Raw genomic sequence first — 23,306 nt, 5'->3', positions numbered from 1 at the left:
AGAATAACATAGACAGGGGCTGACTTTGCATTGGCAAGCATCTTTCCCTGCTGAAAGGATAGTTAATCTGAAATGTGAAGGATAAGGAAGCAGACTCTGGGTGGAAGAGGAAGGGGTATTCCAGGCAGATGCAAAGGCCCTACAGTTGAGTGTGGTGCTTTCAGGGAGTTGAAAGGACAATGTATTTTGACCTAGAGGACAAAGAGAAGTGGATGTGTGTGATAAAGCTCTCAGTTCCTTCTCTTGTAATATTCCAAGCTGCCTTTCTAGTTTGGCTTTCATTCACCCCTTTATTCATTCAGGAAGTCAACAAATGAATGTCATTACAGGCACTGTGTGGCAGGCAGTGTTAGGTGCAGATACAACAGTGAATATGCCCACAGACTCTGGTCCCAAGATGTCACAGGAAAAGAGAAAAGGATGCCCGGGTGCTATGGGGTCACAGAGGGAAAGCTTTCATCTTTGCCATGAATTACCAGGATGAGGATGAGAAGAAAGAATTTCAAGTCAAAGAAAACATGTGTACACAGGTTCAGAGGCAAAGGAATGCTTGGAAAGGCAAGAAACCTTGAGAACTCATGGAGGCTTCCAGAGTAGACTGTGAAGACCTGATTGGATGAAATGAAGGAAAAGAAGCAGGCAGTAACCAGTCCTTAAAGGGTCCTTTAGGCTGTGTTGAGGATCTTGGATCTTTTTCCCCTGATAGTCACAGGGAGCCACTCAAGAAATTTAAGCAGGGAATTGGTATGACCACATCTGTACTTTAAAATTATCATATTCATGTCAACATGGAGCATGGATGATTGGCTAAGAAGCTACTGCAGACACATTGCTGAGGGAAAATAATGGCCCAAGTGAAACTAGTAGCAGAATGAATCAGTAAATGGGGACAGGCTTTGTGGCCATTAGGAAGGGGAAGTTTATAGGACCTGGCATCTGACTAGATGTACAGTAGAAGGGAAGGTGTTGAAAATGTCTTTGATTAAGGATGGTTTTCTGTTTGGGGCAGCTATGTGGACAGTGGGCACCACTCAAAAGATAGAACACAGAAAAAGGAGTTTCTTAATCTGTGTGTTTCTTGATCTGTAAAGTGGACATTATTTATTTTAATCATCTTGCAGTGTTGCCTGTACTACACTAAGAAAAAAGATGTTCAATAAACAGCAGCAATTATTTCTATGGACAAAGTTGCATAGAAGCAGTTAGCCACTGGTAATAGAACACAAAGTGGTTACCAAGTATGTCAGTGAAGGCAGGCAGGGCTATTGGGCCAAGCCTGAAATGATGAGTAACAAACTCCCACGGCATAAATGGAGGGATGGGTGACAGGAAACATTCTCGGGAGAGATCACAACAGGCACAGAGCTCAAAGTTCTTCCAGAAACTTAGGAATGGCCCACTGTTCCTGGAGCATAGGACTAGAGGAGACAGCAGACAATGAGCTAGAAATCTAGGGCTTCTGAAAGCTCTATAAACCAAGCTGAATAATCTGTCATCCTCCACCCCAGTGTTTGCTGAAGTTTTCCTGCAGAATATAAATTTCCTGTAGAATGTTAACAGGGTTAAATTAATATGGAAAATTCTGGTTTAAACAAAATTAACTTTATTGCCTTTTTAATACTGTTCATGTATAGCATCACTGATTTAATGGACATGAACTTGGGCAAACTCGGGGAGATAGGGACAGGGAGGCCTGGCATGCTACAGTCCATGGGGTCGCAAAGAGTCGGACATGACTTAGTGACTGAACAACAACAGAAGTTTATTGCAAGATTCCTCAGAGCTTTTATTCCCCATGTTTCCAAAAGACAGTTAAATTCATTTCATAATTCAGGTATTGGCTTCATTTTAAAATTAATTTTCATATTAATTTTAGACTGATATTAGGTATTTGTAAAATCATTTCTGTTTTCTCATCTATGTATTTTATATAAATTCATCTCTTATTGACAGTTTTATGTTTAATCTGCTGCTGTGGTGGGTTTTTAAAAAAATTTTAAGCAGAGGATAATTTCTTTACAATGTTATGTTGGTTTTCTGCTATATAATGTGAGTCAGCCATAAGTTTACGTATATCTGCTCCATCTTGGACCTCCCTCCCACCTCCCCTCTCCTAATTTTTTAATGGGCATTGTAAATCCAACAAAAGGGTCTATCATTTTATTTTTTCTCAAATTCCATACCTCTTTTCCTGGAACACTGATTGGTACCTCAGGAAACACTAACACCATTGAGTTTAGAAAACTCTGCTCCAGGTAATGGGAAACCACCCAAGGATTTAAAGCAGGCAAGAAAGGACCAGATCTATCTGTTATAAAGACCGTGCTTACTTAGTGAGGAGGATGGATTGGAGGGTACTGAAAGCTTGATGGTCCTGAGAGTTCGACTGAAAGACTAAGACCTCAAATTCATACATGTCAAAGATGGGGCAGCAGTGGAAGGCACCTGTACATGCAGTAGCATGCACATGTGTGTTTTAATAATATATTGGACACTCAATGCAAATGCTGCTTATGCTTGTAGACACTAGGAAAGTCTTCATCAAAAAGTATGAAGCACTTTACCAATATGAGAAATCACTATTTCAAAGATCTTGTCTGTTTGTAATATCTTTTGATCCTCCTTCATCCTATCAGACACTTTCAAAATCAATTTCCCCAACTAAATATCAGAGCAGTCAAGAGACTTGCCCAGACCTCCAGTTCAGTTCAGTCACTCAGTCATGTCTGACTCTTTCCGACCTGCAGTTTGCCAGGCTTCCCTGTCCATCCCCAAATCCCAGAGCTTGCTCAAACTCATGTTCATTGAGTTGGTGATGCCATCCAACCATCTCATCCTCCATTGTTCCCTTCTTCTCCTGTCTTCAATCTTTCCCACCATCAGAGTCTTTTCTACTGAGTCAGCCTTTCTCATCAGGTGGCCAAAGTATTGGAGCTTCAGCATCAGTCCTTCCAACGAATATTCAGGACTGATTTCCTTTAGGATGGACTGGTTGGATCTCCTTGCAGTCCAAGGGACTCTCAAGAGTCTTCTCCAATACCACAGTTCAAAAGCATCAATTCTTCAACACTCAGCTTTCTTTATGGGCCAACTCTCACATCCATGCATGACTACTGGAAAAACCATAGCTTTGATTAGACAGACCTTTGTTGGCAAGGTAATGTCTCTGCTTTTTAATATGCTGTCTAGGTTGGTCATAGCTTTTCTTCCAAGGAGCAAGCATCTTTTAGTTTCATGGCTGCTGTCATCATCCACAGTGATTTTGGAGCCCAAGAAAATAAAGTCTGTTTCCACTGTTTCCCCATCTATTTGTCATAAAGTGATGGGACCACGTGCCATGATCTTCGTTTTTTGAATGCTGAGTTTTAAGCCAGCTTTTTCTCTCTCCTCTTTCACTGTCATCAAGAAGCTCTTAAATCCCTCTTTACTTTCTGCCATAAGGGTGGTATCATCTGCATATCTGAGGTTATTGATATTTCTCCTGGCAATCTTGATTCCAGCTTGTGTTTCAACCAGCCTGGCATTTTGCATGATATACTCTGCATATAAGTTAAATAAGCAGGGTGACAATATACAGCTTTGATGTACTCCTTTCCTGATTTGGAACCAGTCCATTGTTCCATGTTCAGTTCTAACTGTTGCTTCTTGACCTGCATATAGATTTCTCAGGAGGAAGGTCAGGTGGTCTGGTATTCCCATTTCTTTAAGAATTTTTCAGTGTGTTGTGATCCACACAGTCAAAGGCTTTGGCATAGTCAGTAAATCAGAAAGAGATGTTTTTCTGGAATTCTCTTGCTTTTTTGACGATCCAACGGATGTTGGCAATTTGATCTCTGATTCAAATCACACACTACCTGTCTGCTGTGGGATTAGCACTAGCCTTTTTAGGTTCTGGATGGGAATTCACGTTTCAGTTGCAGAGGTCAATGCTAAAAATTTATGTTCCCATAAGAGACTAATCAAGTGTGGATTAACCACAATGTAAGAATTTAGAGGTATTCACCTGGGCGAGAATGGACTCAACATGTACGATGGACAAATGACATACTTGATCGAGCTCTGAAGCAGGACTAGCTACATAATTTGTAAGGTTTGAGCCAACATAAAATCATGGAGCCTTCTATTCAAAGAGTATATATAAGGAATTTCAAGACTAACAGCAGAACTTTAATGCATATAAGTGACATATACAGAACCAGGGAAAAGCAAACTTGATCCTAGCTCTTCTAATTTCAAGTCCAGGACTCTTTTCATTATATCTTACATGCTTAGTCATTCAGCCATTTTGACTCTTTGAAACTCTTTGAACTGTAGCCTTCCAGGCTTCTCTGTCCATGGGATTTTTCAGGCAAGAACACTGGAGTGGGTTTCCTTTTCTCCAGGGAATCTTCCCAGCCCAGGGATTGAATCCACAGGGATCAAGTCTCCTGTGTCTCTTGCATTGCAGGTGGATTCTTTACCCGCTGAGCTATTGTGGGAGCCCTCTAAACTAAGACTTGAGCTGGAATTTAATGAATACTTAGAATGTTCCTAAGTTGAAAAAAAAAAAAAAGCAAAACCTTTTTAACTAGGAGGAAAATGTGGAAGAGAGGACACAGAAGTAGATATATGCATGACATGGCCAGTAGTCTAGGAAGTGTCCATCTGCTAAAGGCTGGCATCTCTCCATGAGTCCTCCTGACCTTCAAGGCAGGGCCGGCCCCATGGTGCAGTGACATGTTCAGTGTATGTCATTTCTATGTATTAAAACGCTGATGTTAGTCTTGAAATTCCTTGTGCTCTTTGAATAGAGGGCCCTGTGTTTTTATGTTGGATCAAGCCTCACAAATTATATAGCTAGGCCTGCTTCAGAGCTCGGTCAAGTGTGTCGTTTGTCCATCGTACATTCTCGCCCAGGTGAATACCTCTAAATTCTTACATTGTGGTTAATCCACACTTGATTAGTCTCTCATGGGCACATAAATTTTAGCATTGACCTCTGCAACTTGGATGTGAGTCTCTTTCCAACACCTAAAAAGACTGATGCTAATCACACAGCACACAGGTAGTGCATGATTGATGTTGAATGAATCTATGCCTCCATCATGAGCCATTGACATGAACATTTGCTTGTAATGAAACCATGTCTTTGAGTTAACTTTTAAAAAAGGAGGTTTGGGGGACAAGAAGCACATCTGGCAAAGCAATTCAAGAATGAGAACCAGAAAATTGAATAAATCTGGTGTGAATGTAGACATCAGAGCATGTAATAATGACAGTCTGCAGTGCCTCCTAACAACAGCTAACATTGTTTAGCTTTGTTTAACATCATTTTGTGCCAGGGACTGTTTTAAAATATTTTATATATAAGAACTCATTTAATATTTACAACAACCCTATGAAGTAGATACTATTATTGGCATTTTGCAAATGAAATTGAAGAACAGAGAAATTAAGTAAGTTGCCCAACATTACAGTGTTAGGAAAAAACAGAACCAAGATTTGAAATCAAGCTGTCTGGAACTCAAAAGTCCTGCCTTCAACCCTTCTCCTCTTACACTTGACTGACCCATCTGAGAAAGGAGCTCCCATCTGGCCTTGCATCATTGCTATTAAGTGTATGCGTGTGATAACTATTATTAGTCTCCCTATAAAAATACATGTGATTCATGAATCGAGACAATACCCTGGAGAAGGAAATGGTAACCCACTCCAGCATTCCTGCCTGGAGAATCCCATGGACAGAGAAGCCTGGAAGGCTACAGTCCATGAGGCCGCAAGACTTGGACACGACTTAGCGACTAAACCACCACCACCGATCCATGAATCACATATATGTGATTCACATATGTGGGGAGTAGTATCTGTGTAATTCTGAACTTGCATTCAACTTGGGGCCTTTCTTTGTTCCTAGGTCTTTTTTTCTCCTTTTTCTGTCCATGAAATAGATGTAATGAATCAGCAGTTGGAAGCAGGAGATGCTCTAAACTATGATTTCTTCTGAGGAGAGAATTCAAAATCTTCATTAAATTCTCAGAAAGGACCTGTGACCCCCAGCATGTTAAAGTCACTGCTCAGGGCCTTATGCTCCTTTTCAGATGTTAATTCATAAACTTTGATTATCATAGTTTGTTTATCCTTGTAGTGCTACAGACACCAAATGGAAATTACAGAGGTCTCTCTTTGAAAGATGTTTAATACAGTTGTTGATATTTTCATTCTGTATGATACCCATAAATATTTATTGAGTTTTAAAATATATTCAAACTTGCTTCCAAGTTCAAGGTCCAAGTAGTGCTTGAATTCAGTTCTTATAATTTATTTCTTTAGTATAGTGATGGCCAGGGTGTTATCCTTGTTTGCATAACACTTTGAGCTTATCAAAATGTCTTCCCGTGTAATAAGCTAAGATTACTATGATATGTCCTATAGCTTCCAAAGGTGCCTATACTTAGAAACTTCATTCCAATGAAGGAGAATGAGGCAGAATGTGGTGGTGTAGGAAGATGACAATTAGTGATGGTACTCAGTGAGCTGGAAGGCTTTCTTCCCAGACATCTGCAGCCTTGGATTGGGGTTGGGGGTGGGCAATGATAAGGTCCATCTGTAGCTCTTCCCTGACCCATCTCATGGCAGAGAAAATGGAGCTGAAGAAGATGAAGAGGAGCAAGGAGCTTGCTTATTTCAATTATATCCAGGGTTGGACCCTGGGACTTTTTTCCCTTCCAGTTTTATTGACATACAGCACTATGACATACATACAATTGACATACAGCACTATGTAAGTGTATAGCACAGTGATTTGACTTACATACTGTGGAATGATTTTTTAATGAGTTTAGTGATTACCCACCATCTCATATAGAAGCCAAATTAAAGAAATAGAAAAAAATTGCATAATGAGAACTCTTGGGATTTACTCTGTTGACTACTTTCATATGTGGTATAGAGCAGGGTTAATTATATTGATCATGTTCATTATATCTCTGCGTGCATGTGTGCTCAGTGGGTTCAGTCGTGTCTGATTCTTTGCAACCCAATGGACTGTAGCCCACCAGGCTTCTCTGTCCATGGGATTTTCCCAGCAAGAATACTGGAGTGGGTTACCATGCCCTCCTCCAGGGGATCATCCCAGGGATCGAACCCATGTCTCCTGCATCTCTCACTTTGCAGATGAATTCTTTACCTCTGAGCCACTGGGGAAGCCATTATATCTCCAGTACTTATTCATCTTATAAATAGGAGTTTCTTTTTGACTACCTTCATCCAACTCCCTTACTCCTCACCTCTAGTAACCACAAATCTGATCTTTTTCTATGTTTATTTGTGTGATTTTTTGTATTTGAAATATAATTGTTCCTATAACATTATGTTACTTCCTGAGTTTATGTGACATAGTAATTTTTTCTATATGTTTCAAGATGATCACAAGTCTAGTTACGATCTGTCACCACACAACGTGACAAATTACTTATCGAGTATATTCTCCACTCTATACATTCCATACTTACAACTCACTTATTTTGCAACTAAAGCTTGTACCTCTTTAATCTCTTTCATTTATTTCTTCCCTCCCCCCATCTCCCTCCTCTGTTAACTACTTATTCTCTGAATCTATAAGCCTCTTTCTGTTTTGTTACAGTTGTTCATTTGCTCTGGGTTTTTTTTTTTTTTAGATTCCATGTACGAGTGAAATCATAAGGTATTTGTCTTTCTCTGTCAGACTTATTTCAGTAAAGATGATACTCTCTGGGTCTATCTATATTGTTACAAATGGCAAGATGTCATTCTTTTTAAGAATGAGTAATATTCTACTATATGTGTGTGCGTGTGTGTGTGTGTGCGTGTGTATGTGTGCATGTGTTTGTGTGTGTGTATGTGTGCATGTGTCTGTGCCTCTGTGTGTGTGTGTGTGTGTGTACCATGTCTTTATCCATTCATCTTTTGATGGGCACTTGGGTTGTTTCCATATCTTGGCTGTTTGAAATAATGCTGCAATGAACATAGAGGTACATACCTGTTTTCTAACTAGTGTTTTAATTTTCTCTGGATAAATACCAAGGTGTGGATTTGCTGAATCATATGATAGTTCTCCTCATAATTTTGTTGAGGAATTCCCACAATTTTCCACAGTGGCTGCTTCAGTTTATGTTTTTACCAACATAAGAGGGTTCCCTTTTCTCTATATTCTTGTGACTTTTAAAAGAGAGTCATAATTTCTCCCCTTAATATTGACCTTAAAGTATTGAGGAGTTAAGGTCGACTTAACCATCCAGTAACTTTCAACTTAGCCTCTTAAGAAGCAGCAGTGTCTCCCGAAACAGAATCTGAGGAGTGCCTGTGGAGGGGTGTGTGTGGGAGCCAGAGCTGGCTTCCATGCTCTGTGTCTGTCAACCACCAGCTGACCTGGGCAAGTCTGTTCTTTTCTGCAGGCTTCAGTTTCTTCATTACCAAAATTATGGGCTGGAACTAATCATCTCTCACCCACCTTTTGTTTATTTGTTTCTTGACCATGTGGCTTGTGGGGTTTTAGTTCCCCAACTTGGGACTGTGTAGTTCCCAGACCAGGAGTTGAACTCAGACCCTCCACAGTGACAGCATAGAGTTCTAACTACTGGACCACTGGGGGATTCCCTAAGCTACTGTTTACCATGAATCTTGTTGAGTATGTGTTTGGTATGACCTGGAGTTACCTAATTTTTTTTGGCACATGCACAAATTTATTTTTATAAAGTTGGGGTCCTAATGCATATACTGTATTATACTCTGAGTTCTGCAAATAAGGAGTTAGCTAATTTGCAAACTTTAAGGGCAGAGTTCCCAAGACTGTCCTCACTTCTGACATCAACTGCAAGTTTGAGGGGTTTCCCAAAACCACTCTCAGTTTCAATAATTCACTGGGTCTCAGAGAACTCATAGAAAGCTATTATACTCATGGTTGTAGTTGATTACATGGAAAGGACACAGATTAAAATCAACCAAAGAAAGAGATACACTAGGGCAGTTGGGGAGGGTTCCAAACTTGCAGTTCCCATTGTTCTCAGGACACGTTACCCTCCTGGCATTGATGTATAACAATATGAATAAAGTATTGATACCCAAGAAAGCTTACATAAGCCTGGTGTTCAGAGTGTTTATTGGAGCTCCATTATATAATAGACATGATTCATTGATTGCCCACGTTGTTTGAACTTTGTCTGCAGCTTGTCCCAAATTCCCCACACTAAATCACATGGTCTTTCTGCCGTGGTCAATCCCCACCATAGAACTGTTGGAGGGAACATCTCCCACTCGAGACAAAGACACTATTATCACATCCAACACAGATTATCTCCCAGGAGCCTAGGGCAAAAGCCAGGCCTCTCTTTGGGCAAGGAAAAATTCTTTATTATTCAAGAATCCAAGATTTATTGTTTATTATCCCCACACACAGTTTGATCCATTTTCAAGCAAATGTACATTGACTGTTTCATTATTTCTCAAGGTACATAAGAGTAACCAGCATGTGCCAGGCTCTGCTCTAGGACCAGGTAGAGTGTAGGGAATAAACACATCTCGGTCTCCCCAGAAGTTATGTTCTTATGTAATAACTAAAGCCTAATAAATACATTGTCAAGTAGCAATACGGAAATAAGGAGTGCTGGGAGGGATACTTCTATTTTATTTAAAACAGATCAGTCAAAAAAGGCATCTTAGAAAAGTCCATTCTGGTGTGACACCCAAGTGAGTTGAAGCTCTGAGCTAGGCTGCTGATGGAAGGAAGACACTCAAATCCAGAGAGAACAAGCAGATGCAGAGGACCTGGGGTGGGGCTGCTCTTCCTCATGTGTGTGGCAAACAGTTATGTCTATGCGTGGGGTAGAGGGAAGCCGGGTTGAGACAAGCACTGGTATGCTGCAGGTGAGAAGTGAAAAAAGAAAAAGGATAGAGCTCCAGCTAGAGCCAAACCTTTCCAGCATTTTAAGAAAGTTTTACCCTGAATGTGTAGGAAGCCAATAAAGAGCCTGGAGCAGAAAAGTGACAAAATGATTTGCATTTAAAAGGCCATTCTGCCTGCTACACAGAAACTATTCTGTAGGAGGGGGAAGTAGGGATCACACACTCATTAGAGTCTATTGAGACCATCATGATGAGATGCGAAGGTAGCCGGACCGTGGTAGTAGCCATGGAGGTGATGAGGAGTGGCTGGATGCTGCATGCATTTTGAAGTTAGAGTTGGCAGGATTTGCTGATGGACTGGAAGGATGTGGGGAATGAAAGAAGAATCAAGGAACAGGCGGTGGAGCTGGTCTGGTGGGGGCGGATTTAGGGATTGGGCTGCCTGGTAGATATCAGGGAAATATCAGGTCAGCTGTTGGTGTTATTAGTCTAGGGGTCAGTGGAGAGATCCATGCTCAATATTTATGAGATTTTTACCGTTGAGTGAGTGGCAAGCTAAGAGACTGGACGAGGTCACCTTGGATGGGACTGTGGATAGAGAAATCTGAGAACTTTGAACTCGAGGGTACCTGGAGAGGTCAAGGCAAGCAGTGAGGAGGAGTGTGCATTGAGGATGAATCAGGAAAGGCTGATACCCAGGAATCAGTGAAGAACGTGTGTTTAGGAAGGAGGAAGTGTTCAGCCATACACACAAAACTGTTTGCATGCAAGTGCTAAAAGCCATGGGGTTAGGTTAGTCTTCAGAATTCACGCCACTCATCACATGACCACACAGTTCCACACTCTGATCCAATCCAAAATACTCCAATTTAAATTCTTAGCTGGAAAAAAAAAATTCTCAGCTGGATTCCCATAACTGCACCTTTGCATTTCTTCACCTTTAATGGCCATAATAGAGGCCAGATACCTAGCTGTGAAAATTCCTTTTTTAGTAGTTACATCTGGTTATGTGGCTGCTTCTACTGGCTGACATTGAAGCCACAGGTGTTGAGCTAAACATTTGGCCTATTCAGATGATAATTATATGCTGACTGAATTACATCTTTCTTGCTATTTGTTATAAATTGTTTTATAATGTCATTTTAGTGCTTCTAAAATCTTGATCTTTTATCATTCTGTTAATTCACCTTACTAGGTTTAAGGGGAAATGCAGATTGGGTTCCAGCTTAGTATTACATATTATACATGCACACACACGCATAGATATATATGTATATATGGGGTTGCAAAGAGTCAGAGACAACTGGGTGACTAAACACAGCACAGCGTGTATATATGTTGGTGTGTCTATATATTTTTTCTTTTCTTTTTTAAAAAAAGTTTTGGCTGAGTCACTCAGCTTATGGGATTTCAGTTCCCTGACCAGGGATCAAACCTGGGCCCTTGGCAGTGAGAGCTCAGAGTCCTAACCACAGGACTACTAGGAAATTTCCTATATATATTTTCATATTTAGTTTGTATTACTTTAAATAGTTGTGAGGTTCACCAGTTTAAAGTTACTTAGTTTGGTTTTAACATTACAGTCTAGTTCAAGTCCTTCGTAGATGAAAATTTTTCCTTTGAAATAATGTGATAAAACTCATTTTGTGAGTCTACAAACGCTAAATGCTGGAGAGGGTGTGGAGAAAAGGGAACCCTGTTATACTGTTGGTAGGAATGCAAACTGGTACAGCCACTATGGAGAAGAGTGTGGAGATTCCTTAAAAAACTGGGCATAGAACTGCCATATGACCCAGCAATCCCACTCCTGGGCATACACACAGAGGAAACCAGAATGAAAGAAACACATGTTCCCCAGTGTTCATTGCAGCACCATTTACAATAGCTAGGACATGCAAGCAACCTAGATGCCCGTCGGCAGATGCATGGATAAGGACCTTGTGGCACATACACACAATGGAATACTACTCAGCTGTAAGAAGGAACGCATTTGAGTCAGTTCTGATGAGGTGGATGAACCTAGGGCCTGTTATACAAAGTGAATTAAGTCAGAAAGAGAAAGATATATACAGTATAAAATACAGTGTACATTAATACATATATGTGAAATGTAGAAGGATGGTACCAATGATCCTACATGCAGGGCAGAGGAGACATAAAGAACAGACTTCTGGACTCAGTGGGAGGAGAGCGTGGAATGATTTGAGAGAATAGCATTGAGACAGGTACACTACCATATGTTGAATGGACGACCAGTGCTAGTTCAATGCAGGAAGCAGGGGACCCAGGCCCGGTGCTCTGTGACAGTGCAGAGGGATGGGGTGGGGAGATAGGTGGGAGAAGGTGTTCAGGTGGAGGGACACATGTATACCTATGGCCGACTAATGTTGATGTATGGCAAAAGCCGTCACAATATTGTGAGGTAATTATTCTCCAATTAAAGTAAATAAATTTAAAACACTCATTTTGTGAATGGAATAATACTTTTGGAATAGTTCCTCTATACTTGTGCTGTAACCACTAGGAACTTGTGGTTATTGAGCCCTAGACATGTGCGTATTTTGGAGAGGTGCTGTCAGTTGTAAAATGCACACCAGGTTTCAAAGACTTGGCATAAAAAGGGTGTAAATATATTGTCAATTATTCTGTATTCTATACATGCTGAAATTAATGTTTTTGGTATATTGGATTATTCTCATTTGATTTTCCCCAAATTTTAAACATTATTAAAACTAATTTCATCTGTTTCTTTTCACTTGTTAGTGTGGCAACTTGAAAATTTACAATTATTAATGTAGCTTGTATTATATTTCTTATGGGTAGAACTGTTCTGTGTGTTTGGTAGCACATACATTTACATCAGTGTCTCTCATTTTTCTGGTGTGTACAAAATGTTTTTTTATTTTTTTCACTACAAAGTTTCATCCTAAAAAGTATTTCATAGACTTATAAATTTTTAAAATTTTCTTACTATAAAAATGATTGTGTTCTAAATTTTCTTTGACAAGAATATGAACCACAAAGAAAGCCACACTTAACCACTCTCAAGCATTTTCATGTATTCCTTTTGTGATTCACACATTTTTTCCAAAAAAGGGACCAGTCAGTATACATTGTTTTTTGACTTTTTCAAACAACATGACATGAACATATATCCTTGTCATTACATACTTTAAAATTTTTCTGCACTAATAATAACCTGAGGGATGTACCATACTCCTAGAGGTAATAATGGTTTATGACAACAGCATTCTTTTTAATCTTTAATAACAGTTTTGTTGAAACACCCTTTTTTTCTCTTCTAGTTTTATTGGCATACAATTGACATACAGCCTTGTATAAGTTTCAGGTGTACCTCATGATTTGACTGACATCATGAAATGATGATCACCGTAAGTTTAGTGAACATTCATCTCATATAGATACAAAAAGAAATAGAAAAACATTTTTTCTTGTAATGAGGATTTACTCTCTCAACTTTCATATGTAACATGTGCATTGTTTGTGTGCTCAGTCGTGCCTGACTTTTACGACCCCACAGACTGTAGCCTGCCAGATAGCTGGGTCCATGGAATTTTCCAGGTAAGAATAACGGAGTAGGTTGCCATTTCCTCCTCCTCCTCTTCCCGACCCATGTCTCTTGCGTCTCCTATGTCTCCTGCATTGGCAGGCAGATTGTTTAATAAAGCAGTGCTAATTATATTTATTATGTCTACTGTACATCTCTAGTTTATCTCACAACTGGAAGCTTGTACCTTTTGAAGCATATTTTTAAAGTATTCAATTCAGTGATTTTTAGTCTATTCAAAGCTGTGCAGCTATTGTCTTTAAGTAATTTTAGAGTATTTTCATGATTCTGAAAGGAAATCCCGAACACACAAGTAGTCACTCTTATTCCCCCATCTCAGTCCCTGGCAACTAATCTACTCTCTCTCTATGGATTTGCCTGTTGTGAACATCTTCCATAAATGGAATCATACAGTATGTGGCTTTTTGTGACTGGCTTCTTTTATTTAGCATAATGTCTTCAAGGCCCATCCATGTTGTAACATGTGTTGGTACTTCATTACTTTTTATAGCTAAATAGTAATTCTTTATATAGATATATCACATTTTATTCATCCATTTATCAGTTGATGAATATGTGGGTTGTTTCCACTTTGGGGATATTATGAATAATGCTGTTATGAATACTCATCTACAGGTTTCAGTATGAATATGTGTTTTCAACTCTCTTGAGTGTAGAACTAGAAGTGGAATTGCTGGGTCATATGGTAACTCTGTTTAACATTTTGAGGAACTGCCAAACTATTTGCGATTGCACCATTATACAATCCCACAAACAGTGTGTGAGGATTCCAATTTTGCCACCTCCTCACCAACACAATAGTAGTGATTTTCAACTGAGAGGCTATTCATTCTTAAGAGATACAGATCAGCCTCCAGTGGTGGGTGGTTTGGAAAAAGACCTCCAAGTTTCTGTGGTGACCTCAACCCACCCAACACACAAGCACAGCCAGGCTCCTATTTGTTTGACTTTGGGTATGTTATTTATCTTGACTAGCCACAGTTACATGGAGATACCTTACCTTATAGAGGCAGTTGTTAGAATTAAATAAGATAATGCTAGTGAAACCCTTTGCACAGTGCCTAGTACATAATACATGCTCAGTAAACATTAGATGTTAATATTATATCAGTGGCTCAATAATTTCCCACTATACATACAGACCATAATTTGCCTAGACAATTCTGTTGTTGACACTTAGGCTTGTTTTCAGTTTTTCATGACTATAAACAGTGCTCTGAGAAATATCCTTATGGCTAAATTTTTGCCCTATATCCATGATTATTTTCTTAGGATAAATTCTGTAATGTGTTATTGCTTGGTGCATTTTAAAGAAATTTGAAGACATTTCCCAATGTATTTTTTTGTTTGCTTAAATTATCTTGAAATATTTCTTTGAGACATGTCTTCAGGTACTAGACAATATACCACTTTAGATTTGCTAAACTGGTTTCAGAAATCCTTACTTTGTACCTAACAAATATAATGCAAATACAAACCTCCAAGACAGTCCAAGTTTAACTCTTAAATGACTGAATGAGAAAAGGCTCTCAGATCTGGACTTTTGATTGTACCTTTTCTGTCATTGCTTCAATATCCTAACTAGACAACTAAAAGTGCTATCAGTGAAATTAGGCATGGTGGGTGTTTTTGTTTTGCACTGAGGTGAAACACAGGCAAAAATAAGGTGACAATAGAGCATAAACAGCAGAAAATAACTATTCATTGAGAGTGAGCACGCACCTCACTTTCCTTACATTGTCAGATCTAGAAACTTTGCAGAGGCCATCACTCACAAATCCATCATGGCAATTTCATAACCAGCCTAGAGGGGCTCAAACAGAGGCATCGGGTTTCCTCTGATGGATATGGAAATGCTTTATAAAGGTAGGATTTTTTAAAGATATTTGATCAAATGGTGAAATGTTCTGAAATTTGACAGTTTGGGAGATTGAGTGCTGAGGAACTGAAAGGAACTTTGTATAGATTAACACATGTAAGTAGAAAGATATATCAACAATTCATATGTTTCAACTGGCTATAGTAGTAAATGTTTACAAATCAGTTCTCTGCCACCCCAGCCCCAAAGTCAACGCACTGATTTATGTAGGTTTGGTTTTTTTTTTTTATTTTTATGATATAAATATCCCACTGTGGCAGATTTCAGATTTTAAGCTACCAACATGATGTCACTTGAAGCACAGCTGGATAAAAAGATGTGTATAATCGACACAGTCAGCTGTCAAGAGCCAGCACCTCCCAGCTCCTGCATACAAGTGTTTATTTTCATAAGTTTCTGTACTTGGATACTGAGGGAACATGGTACTCAGTGAAATCCATTAAGTATATCCAGAAGCCAGAATGAATACATTTTGAGAACAAGATGTTTTGTTTTCATCTCCTAGGTTAAATGCCTTGCTAAAGGTTCACTCATGTGGTATTTATTACATGCTGTAACACGCACAAAAAGGAATGGCAAACCTTGCTAGAAACTCAAGAGGTCATCCTCTGGGCGGTCGTGGCAAACCATCTCAGAGAGACATTTGGGGCTCAGTGATCTAGAGAGGGATTCCACAGGATTCCCTGATGGACAAACTTGATTAGGTCTGTACTTACATATGTGAAAATCAAGAAAACAGAATTCTAATTCCTTCCCTTTGCACAGGACTTCCTGGCTTATAAAGGGCTTTTTATAAGACAGTGAGGAGTGACTAGGGCTCATTAAGACGATTGCTAGGTGGTTAAACTCAGGTTTCTAGGTCACTTGTGTCCACACATCTGACTGACTGGTAGTGCATCTCTCCAATTCTCTGCTGACAGAGACCCCAATGAGCCACTACCAGGAGGCCAAAGGGACCTTTTAGTAAGGCCTGGCTATGGGCCAAGCTTGTATTAAGCACTTTCCTTACACAATCTCTGAAGCCACTCAACAATCCTATGAAGTGGTTCCTATTATTTTCTTTCAGTGTTGCAAATACAAAGGCTCAGAGATGTTGAATTACTTGCCAAAGGTCATGAAATTCATAAATGCCTGAGCTGAGACAGAAAACCAGGCCTGTCTGACACCTGAAGCCTATATTAAGAATCTCTAGACTGGCTTAAGTCAAAGGTTTTAATAAAATTGTAGATATTTAATGTGCTAATTGGATAGCATGTCCTACAAAGGGTTTCCAATGTAGGCAGTGCTAACCTAACTGGGCTGGGGGTATGTGAGTGTTGAGGGAGGGGGGAAACATATGAAAGATGATGAAAAAAAGAATGCTTTCCGGTGCTGCCATGATGCATTGTGTAACTTAAGAGGGCTGTGTGTTTGTAACTGGCCTTTTCTGTGTACAACACAAGCCTGGATTTGGTCAGCCTTTCAGAGTGTTCTTTGCTGCCACTTCTGCAGCCTGTGGCCCCCCTTTCCATAAACCATAAATTAGATACTAAGTTCCATGACAGCAGAGATGACAATACATTTTCAGCACTGATATTGCTGAAACCCTAGACCTATCCCAGTGGCCAACATGGTAGGTGCTTAAATATTTGTTCAATATTGACAGTGATAATGATAGTAAATACCCAACAAGTCATAGCAATATATTCTTTCCAAGTATTGTCTCATTTGATCATCAAAGAAACTCCATTAAGTAGTATTATTTTTCTTTCTAATTTATAGATTAAAAAAATAGGTTGGGAAATCTTGTAACTTTGCTCAAGGACATAATAATAAATGGCAGAAAATCAGTTTTGCTTGATAGCAGAGCCTTGGCACTTAATATTATACTCTAGTCTGTTAATTTATAATGCACTGTTGTATTTCTAAGAAAGCTCATATTTCTAAAATCAGATGATAGAATTTCAGTTTTGTGAAAGAAAGGAACTCTGTTCTAACTGTATTGCAATACCTACAAAAATTCTTGTCATAGATTAAGTGCTCAGTAAGTATTTTCAGTGCCTATGCATACAGGAATGGGTAGGACAATTGTTTCCAATAGGGATAGGCATTACAATCTAGAAATTCACTCACTCACAACAGTTCCTTGTTGGGCAAGAATTTTAATAAAAGTATAGCTTTGAAACCTAAATATCACTGAACGAATTCAGTAATTTACTCATTCATTTATGAAATATTTATCTCTATTCGGTAAATATAATTGAGCATCTACTAAGTGCTAGACACTTAATAGCAGAGATATAGTAGAATGGTTGACAATTATAAGTAAACAACTAGTACAAAATGCAAATGTTCCATGAAGAAGAAGAAACACATGTACAGGTAAAAAATTCCAAAGGAAGGGGCCATGGGGAGGGCAGGAAATGCTTCAGTAAAGTAGGGACAGATCAGCTGCAATGCTGCAGAATGCCAGGAACACAGGGAAGGGATAGGAAATGAATGGCATGGGCAAATGCCAAAAGGTTTTAGAAAGAACTTGACATGTTGGAGGAACAGAAAGAAGGTCAGTGAGTCTTCTGAGAAATGGCCTGTGTAGTCCTCTTACAACCACAGGATTGCACAGGGCTTCCTTCACTTCCTGACCTCCTTTATTGCACATTGTTGTGTTATAGAACAAAGCCAACAGGTGTATTTTTCTTGGTTTTGGTTGGAGGGGCTAGTTCCCCACTGTCCATAGTAGAAAAGAATGGTTCACAAAATAGAAATCTTGGAGTCTACTTAATCTATTTAATGGATAGCCATCTAATTTGCCTTCCCACAACTTGTGTCTTAAGAAAAAAACTTGTCTATACTATTGGATAAAATAAACACAAGAGGGATTTTGCAGAAAACTGGAAAGGAAAAATTTAGTAAACCCAGAGGTCTGATCTCTGGCAGGGACACTTTTGCCATTGGTTACAGTGGAAGATTTCTCAGGCACAGCCTGGCTAACAAACCTGGGCCTTCCTGATTGATCTTGTAACTCTGTTCCAATATAGCCCACCTCCTGGGAAGATATGGGAAAGAATAGCTTCGTGGTGACTCAGACAGTAAATAATTTACCTGCAATGTGGGAGACCTGGGTTCAATCCTTTGGGCTATGAAGATCCCCTGGAGAAGGGAATGGCTATCCACTCCAGTATTCTTGCCTGAAGAATGCTATGAACTGAGGAGCCTGGCAGGCTACAGTCCATGCGGTTGCGGAGAGTCAGACACAACTGAGCGACTAATACTTTCACTTTTCATCTCAAATACTACTCCAAGGTCTCCAGTGGCAAGTGAGGGTCATTTTGACTCAAAGCAAGATGTCTTCTCACCACTTTAAGATGAATTTAGCTTTTCCCCTCTTCCCCCCCCCCCCCCACCCCCTTATGCCAATCTGCAAGAGAAACTGGACTGTATAACTACAGATGAGCTGACCACTGGAGTCTTGGTGATGGATACGACTCATAACGTGGAAGAACCAGCCATGGCAACTGGCACTGGAGTGGATTACATCAATTTGTACATCAGTCTTCATCTCTTCCTGGAATTTCATATGTGAATTTGGCACACACAGTCAAAGAAGTAGGGAAGACTTAATTACCAGATAAGAATTAAATGGAATCTTTTGTAAGCTGAATATTATATATCAAAGAATATTTCTCCTATCTTCTCCCAGAGATAAGTGGTTGGTTTCTGGAGATGAGGACCTTGCCATTTTCTACCTGCCAGAAGAATGTTTTCTTCATGGAAGTCTAATGGCAATTCCCAACCTCAGTTAAGGACTTGTTTTCCGGTTTTTTTTTTTGAACTTCAAATACCGTCTAAATTGTGTTAGCCGAAGCATTGTATGTATATAATTAACTCACAGATCCCTCTGGGCTCATCCAGCTAAACTTGTGGAGCTTAACTGAGCAAAACATTCGCTGATGTCTCTCCCCTGCAGTGACGCTCACTGAAATGAATACGAGGAAATCGGGGACATTTCTTGTCCAAATTGACTTTCTAGTGATTTGGGTTGCTTCAGAAATGATTGTTGTTTCATAACAGTCATGATCTCATTTTCTTTCAAATATGAAATCTGTGATTTGGCAATTCAGGAAAAATTGGGGGCGGGGCGGACTTCTGTATTTTCTTCCTAGCTGAAGTGGGAAGACAGGCCACTTTTTGGTATTCATTGGATCTTTGAAATTCCCCCTGGGAAACAGTGGCGCTCTGGGGGCACTGGGCTCCAATGTACTTTTCACCGGGAGAGCAAAAGTCAGAGGTTCCTGCAGTGCTATGTCTTAGCAAGCAAAACCCACCGGAGGGGCTGGAGCAGTTTGACCAAAACTGAGTGCAAAGGGTTAGGGAATATGGACTTTTTCAGAGCATGTTGACTAGATTCATAATTCGACCCTCTTCCTCCCTCTGCTAGTATAGACTTAGACACCCCCAGTTAAAAGATATTTTTGACTCTCTTTGAAAGGGAAGAGTCAGGTGTGATCCGCAGAAAAGTTCTGGCCTCTGATTCCCCATTTATTCCTAACCCAGAGAAGGGCTTAAGCTAGGCTCTGAGCATTCTCTCCTCTCTGGGTGAGGCTTCAAACCCCAGGCCTCACCCTTGACCTTCGTCCAGGGACCGTGTGCTTGATAGAAGGGTGAGCAAAAGAGGCCGGGATGTAGGCTTCCTGCTTGCTCAAGGGAACCTTCTCTTTGCTATCCTGGAGCACAGGTGTCTGAAGAAAGGCGGTGAGCCAGGGGACTCTGGGTGCTGGAGTAAACGCCGCCCTGAGCTGCGTGGCGCTGGGCGGGGAGGGAGGTCGGAAGAGCGCGTCTACGCTTTTCACGTCAACCTGCGGAGCTGGATGCTCGCTGCCCAGGTGCGGGTTGGCGGCTGCGTGCGCCCCACTGCAGCAGAGAGCAGCCGCAGCCTCTGCCTCGGCCACCGCCGCTGCTGGGGAAAGAGTCCTGGGGCTGCTGACGCGGTTGGGAGGAGCCTCGCCTTTAATGCACCAGCCGCCTCCAGCCTCCTGCAGCAGCAGCAGCAGCAGCAGCTGCGAGTGCGCGCGTGTGGGTGTGAGGGTGAGTGCGCTGGCGCCGGCCGCCGAGCGCCCTGCCCAGCTCCCCGCCGGCTGCCGAGCCCCCGCCAGCCGGAGCCGCCCTCCCGTGGGACCAGCACCCTCCTCTGGGCCGGGCCAGCCTGAACCCTGCCCCTGCCATCTCGCCACTGCAGCTCGGGTCCAGAAAGGCACCATTTTGTCGTGGCTGCCCGCTCTCCCAGGGGGGAGGAGGGATCTTTTTTGCATTTCGGAGCGGCTGCCAATGAGGGGAACCTGTTGGGCATCTCCCCAGCCCGGCTTGTGAGCGCCTCCTGGGGCGGCGGGCGGGACCAGACCCCTCGGGGCACGGCGCATCTTGGCACCCCAGAGGCGGAGGCGGCGGAGGCAGGCGCAGCATCCTCGCTGGGAATTGGAGCTGGAGTGAGCGCACCGCGGGAGGAGCCGCCGCAGCCTCGGAGATCCCGGGCGGAGGAGGTGACAGCTCCATTGCCGGGTTTTTATTTTTTTTCTCTCTCCGCCTCCCCCGTCTCCTCCTCAGGCTCGGACCATGGTGCAGTCCCACTGGCTCCCCTGCCCCCCTCTCCTGTGAGACTGGCTGCGGGGAGGGAACATGGATACTTGTCTGCCGGCTTCTGGTTCCCACGCAAGTAAGCCTGCTGTCAATGGAGGAGGACATTGATACCCGCAAAATCAACAACAGTTTCCTGCGCGACCACAGCTATGCGACCGAAGGTAACGCCAGCCCCACCGCATTCCGCCGCTGGGGCCGGGCGCAAGTTGCGGATCGCTGAGCTCCGCGGGCGGCAGGGCGCGTAGCGGCGCAGACTCCTCCGGGCCCCGGGGCTGGGGCGGGGGCTCGGCCCGCAGGGGCAGCTGCCCGGGCGCCCCACATCCATCCGGGCTCGGCGAGGCGAGCTGGGTGTTCAGCAGCAGGTGGACCCGGCGCCCACGGGAGTTAAAATGGCCCTCGGGGGTGAGGTTTTTCAGGGTGGGGCTCCCGGCTGGAAAAATGACTCCTGCCCCCAAAAGCAGATGACCCTCTCCGAATATATATGCAGGGGCCGGTGGAGTGGGGGATAGGTAAGAAAGAAGAGGGCCCAAGAAGACCCTGGGTCCTCGTCTCCCCGAGCGGAATGATGTGTCTCAGTGGCTGCAAGGGAGGGCATGGTTTCATTTCCTGCCCGTTAATCTCCCCGGCCGGGTTACCTGCTTAGACAATCAAAAGCCCAAAAGGCCCGTTCATAAAGGGCGAACCTCTCTCCCCTTGGAAGTGCATTAGCAAGATATAAAAAGGTGGCTCGGGAAACCGTGTTGGGGCGGGCGAGTGAATGAGTCTGACACGTGGGGCGAGCAATGCGATCAGTGGGGCCTTTAAAAATCACCATTATGAATTCTGCAGCAGTAGTTTCTGCTGAATCAACAGCCAGCAGAAAGCAAGAGGGTTCAGTAAGCTGAGCTTTGCCAAGAGGTGAAATTGTCGTATCTCTCTCTCCCTCTCTCCCTCCCTTTCTCTCTCTCTCTCTCTCTCTCTCTCTCTCTCTCTCTCTCTCTCTCTCTCTCTCACCGTTTCCCCAGCTTGTTCTGACATTAGCCTGAGTGAGGTACGGGCAGAAAAGGAAAGTCAGCAGGTGGAATCTCATTTGCCTTTTGTGTGGGAATAGAGAGTGGGGGCATTTTTTCCAAATACCAAAACTTTTGCATTTTTGCTTTCATTTTCTACCTGTCGGCCTTTATCCTTAAGCACTCCTGTACAGTGTTGCATCGTCACATTGTAATACCCACGTGAGAAAATGTGTGTGAAAGGGTTTTAGGAACATGTAGCAAGGCATGTTCATTTCAGATGATTCCTACTATTGGATGCTAAAATTTCTGTCACATTTAATCACATCAAGACTACTAGAGAAATGTGGATGGGGGTGGTAAAGAGTTCAAGTTCTGAAAAGAAAAAGACAAACAGTTTAGGGGTAAAGGTGGCATCTTCTGTAAACATCCCTGAAAGTTTCAGATAGAATGCTCAGCACTTTGAAAATATATGCTTTATTCATCATCATTATTGGAGAGCATCACGCCTAATATGTCCGTGATTCTAGACAAATCAAGCAGAGCTGTGTGAGCTCTGGCCTTCAAGAGCTTAGAGGTGGCTTTTAAGATGTTTAGCTTGTCCCTGCCCCACATCAAGCACCATGCTTACCGAGTCTTTTTACTTGCCTGGTGACAACATGATTGTTCGATGGTCTTCCCTGGTCTTAGTGCTTTGTCACTGACTCACCAGCTAGCATATGATCAGCTCTGGGTCTGAGCATAGCGTCCAAAGAGAAGTTGGCTTTGGGTCCATTGTCTTTGGGGGCACACTTTTGTGTGTGTGTTTGTGACAACAAAGACAGAGGGTTGCCTTGACGTTTTCTTCTGTATTGCCTTATGCCTCCAAGTGCAGGCAAAAGAAACTTACTGAGCTAGGAAGATGGGAAAATTGAGGTCATGTGTGTAGGAGTATCATCTGTAAAATGAAGAAATGAGTTAAACATGGCATTCCTCATTGCTTTCAGGGCCTTAGATAGACCTAATCTTTGTTCCTCTCTGATGCCATTTTGGAAGACTGATTGCAGATAAAATATTTGGGTTTATATAGCCCGAAATGAGGTAGAGTTTATAGCAAAGAATTTTCTAAAATCTTTCCAAATTAGCCTCCTTGGATCACTCTCCCCACCGCAACTCCAGTGCCACTACATTCAAAACTAAACAAACCTTTATTTCACAGTACATTTTCAAGTTTTTTTTTTTTTTTTTTTACCTGAGCTTAGTGAAAGTCTGGGAAGAAAAAAATGGTACTTAAACAATGTAAGTTGTCTTTTTACGTGCAATTCCCAATTGCATTTTATTCATCAAAAGAGCATCCTTCCTCTTCTGATAAATACCTCAAAAGTGCTAGTACACCTTG

General features: G+C 41.8%; 1 protein-coding gene across 9 annotated transcripts in view; it reads left to right on the top strand.

The window, feature by feature from the left end:
- Positions 1-23,306, top strand: part of PPP2R2B (protein phosphatase 2 regulatory subunit Bbeta) — a 512,526-nt gene that overhangs the window by 187,328 nt on the left and 301,892 nt on the right. For 3 of the 9 annotated variants that reach the window (XM_070465592.1, XM_070465591.1, XM_020888552.2), the window contains one exon: positions 20,907-21,100. The exons of 4 other annotated variants lie outside the window; for them this stretch is intronic. In XM_070465592.1, coding sequence (XP_070321693.1) covers positions 20,907-21,100 — 194 coding nt within the window. Of the gene's footprint in view, positions 1-20,205; positions 20,391-20,906; positions 21,101-23,306 lie in introns of those variants that run through there. 2 more of the 9 variants (XM_020888558.2, XM_020888562.2) reach the window with 2 other exon arrangements.

Source organism: Odocoileus virginianus, chromosome 3 (genome assembly GCF_023699985.2).
Source record: "Odocoileus virginianus isolate 20LAN1187 ecotype Illinois chromosome 3, Ovbor_1.2, whole genome shotgun sequence".
NCBI lineage: Eukaryota > Metazoa > Chordata > Mammalia > Artiodactyla > Cervidae > Odocoileus > Odocoileus virginianus.
The sequence above is the reverse complement of the archived record's forward strand: the minus strand, read 5'-3'. Positions and strand labels throughout refer to the sequence as shown.